The sequence below is a fragment of the Ovis aries genome, chromosome 15, assembly GCF_016772045.2.
Source record: "Ovis aries strain OAR_USU_Benz2616 breed Rambouillet chromosome 15, ARS-UI_Ramb_v3.0, whole genome shotgun sequence".
Lineage (NCBI taxonomy): Eukaryota > Metazoa > Chordata > Mammalia > Artiodactyla > Bovidae > Ovis > Ovis aries.
Window position 1 is genome coordinate 79,000,018 of NC_056068.1, and position 2,776 is coordinate 79,002,793.

The 2,776-nt window shown below is 41.1% G+C and overlaps 1 protein-coding gene across 1 annotated transcript; it reads left to right on the plus strand.

Moving 5' to 3' along the window:
• The first annotated feature begins 314 nt into the window (after positions 1 to 314).
• On the plus strand, positions 315 to 2,333 carry LOC105601922 (putative olfactory receptor 5AK3). Its single transcript, XM_042232632.2, has 2 exons — positions 315 to 417; positions 1,276 to 2,333. Exons 1-2 carry the CDS (start codon positions 315 to 317, stop codon positions 2,223 to 2,225), a joined length of 1,053 nt encoding a protein of 350 aa, XP_042088566.1. The 3' UTR covers positions 2,226 to 2,333.
• Positions 2,334 to 2,776: the final 443 nt, after the last annotated feature.

Sequence of the window (2,776 nt, forward strand, 5' to 3'; positions counted from 1 at the left end):
CAAATGAATAAAAATGAGACAACACTTTGTACCTATTTTCCTGGCAGAAAAACATTAGGAAAATAACAAATTTTCACTAGGAAGTGAGGACATGGGAATCCCCATGCATGGATAGTATGACTGTACATTGGGACATCCATTATAGAAAGTGATCTGGAAAACCTTGACTAATTTAAATATGAGTATACCTCCAGATCAAAAAATTTTTCTCTAGGAATACATCCTACAAAAATTTCATGCTGGGTTATTTGGAGTGGAGACAAGTTGTAGGCAGTCTGCTATCCATCACTAGGAAAGCACACTGGTAAATTAGGATGGATGGATACCACGGAGCAGTGCTACTCAATGTGTGGTCCACGGACCAGCACCCATCCTTGGACACTCTGTTTCTAGTCTGTGATGGGGCCACTACTGAAAGTGAGACCGGGCACTTAAATGATCACAAAATGTTCACAATGCTGAGAGTTTCTCATTGTTTTTTACAGAAGTAAAGGATCACAACAGATTGGAACTTTTATAAAGAAATAAATCCTTTACCAACCATAAATACTGTGATAAACACTTCCATAAGGAACTCTACAATTTCACTGAGACCATCATAGCAGGGAAGATCTGTTAAGGAAAGGAAAAGGATACAAGGAAAAATACGAAGATGAGTGTAAACAAGATCTTATAGAATTCTATGGATTTCAAATACAATGATTAGTAATTAAACCAATTAGAATTTCTAATTAAAGTGTGTGAGCATGCTTGCATGCTCAGTTGATTCAGTCACGTCTGACTCTTTGTGACCCATGGACTGTAGCCCACTGGGCATCTCTGTCCATGGGATTCCCCAGAAAAAAACTGGAGTGGGTTGCTATGCCTTCCTCCAGGGGAGTTGAACCCATGTCTCCTGTGTTTCCTGCATTGCAGGCTGATTCTTTACCCACTGAGCAAGCTGGGAATCCCAATTAAAGTATAGGGAGCATAAAAGAAAGAATGATTAGAGTATTTCTTTATGTATATCTCATTTGTTCCTGGATTGATATACTTATGAAATACCCATCACTCTGCACTTTGAGAACACAGATGCTCTTTGGTCCACAACAACATCCCCAAACTAAAAATATCTCAGTCAAATATCAAGGTTCAACCTTTAAATATCTAAATCAATTATGTCATGGAAATTATTCTCTGACCCTACTGTGAAGTTATATATTGTACTATTTCCAGTTCTAGAATTTAAGAATCACAATAGTCAGTTTTCTCTGCTGTTTCTTTGCAACTTTTCAGCTGATAATCGTTACAAGCCATGGGACAAAAAAAATGGCACTGAAGTAACTGAATTCATTCTCCTGGGATTCGCTGGTCAGCACAAGTCTTGGCATGTCTTTTTCACAGTATTTCTAGTGATCTATGTGACCACCCTAGTGGGTAACATTGGCATGATCCTACTCATCAAGACTGACTCTTCCCTTCACACCCCCATGTACTTTTTCCTCCAAAACTTGGCTTTTGTTGATCTCTGTTATGCCACTGCTATCACTCCGAAGATGTTGCATAATTTGATGAGCACCAAAAATTCCATCTCATTCTTTGGATGTATGGTGCAACTGCTAGTCTATGGTACCTTTGTAACAAGTGATTGCTATATCCTGGCGGCTATGGCAGTGGACCGTTATGTGGCCATCTGTAACCCACTTCGCTATGCAACTGTCATGTCCCAGAGAGTCTGCAGTCAACTCTTAGCTGGTTCATACTTCATGGGTTTCCTGAATGCTTCTGTCAATGTAGGTTTTACTTTCTCACTGACGTTTTGCAAGTCCAATAAAATTAACCACTTTTTCTGTGATGAGCCCCCAATTCTGGCCCTCTCATGCTCTGATATTTACTTCAGCATCACGGTACTGGCAGCCTTTGTGGGGTTTAACTTGACATTCACTATATTGGTCATCATCTTTTCCTACATGTTTATCTTGTCTGCCATCCTGAAGATCTCTTCTGCTGCAGGAAGGAAAAAAGCCTTCTCCACCTGTGCCTCCCACCTGACAGCTGTCACCATTTTCTATGGAACACTCTCTTATATGTATCTGCACCGTGGTACCATAGAGTCTCAAGAGCAAGAAAAAATGGCTTCCATTTTTTATGGGGTTGTGGTTCCCATGTTAAACCCTCTCATCTACAGTCTGAGAAACCAAGACGTAAGAGAAGCCCTAAAAGAGGTTGGAAAAAAGTGTTTCTAGACTGAACATCAATTACGAACTCAGCCAGTCCAGGTGTGATGCAGGATACAGGATGCTTGGGGCTGGTGCACTGGGATGATCCAGAGGGATGGTACGGGGAGGGAGGCGGGAGGGAGGTTCAGGATGGGGAACACATGTACACCCATGGTAGATTCATGTTGATGTATGGCAAAACCAATACAATATTGTAAAGTAATTATCCTCCAATTAAAATAAATAAATTTAAATTTAAAAAAACAAGCAAGGAACAATTCTCTCTCATTTTTCAACAGCAGAAGGTGTTTCAAATATTTGTGAATTCCAAGTGAAGTGAAAGTCACTCAGTCGTGCTGACTCTTTGTGATCCCATGGACTATACAGTCCATAGAATTCTCCAGGTCAGAATACTGGAGTGGGTGCCATTCCTTTTCCAGGGGATCTTCCCAACCCAGGGATCCAACCGAGGTCTCCCACATTGCACGTGCTTTCTTTACCTTCTGAGCCCACCAGGGAAGCCCAAAAATACTGGAGTAGGTAGCTTGTCCCTTCTCCAGTCGATCTTCCCAACCCAG

Coding starts and splice junctions, on each gene's coding strand:
- LOC105601922 (XM_042232632.2), top strand. CDS start 315: ATGGATGGATACCACGGAGCAGTGCTACTCAATGTGTGGTCCACGGAC. Junction 418..1,275: donor TGATGGGGCCACTACTGAAA/GTGAGACCGGGC, acceptor GCAACTTTTCAG/CTGATAATCGTTACAAGCCA.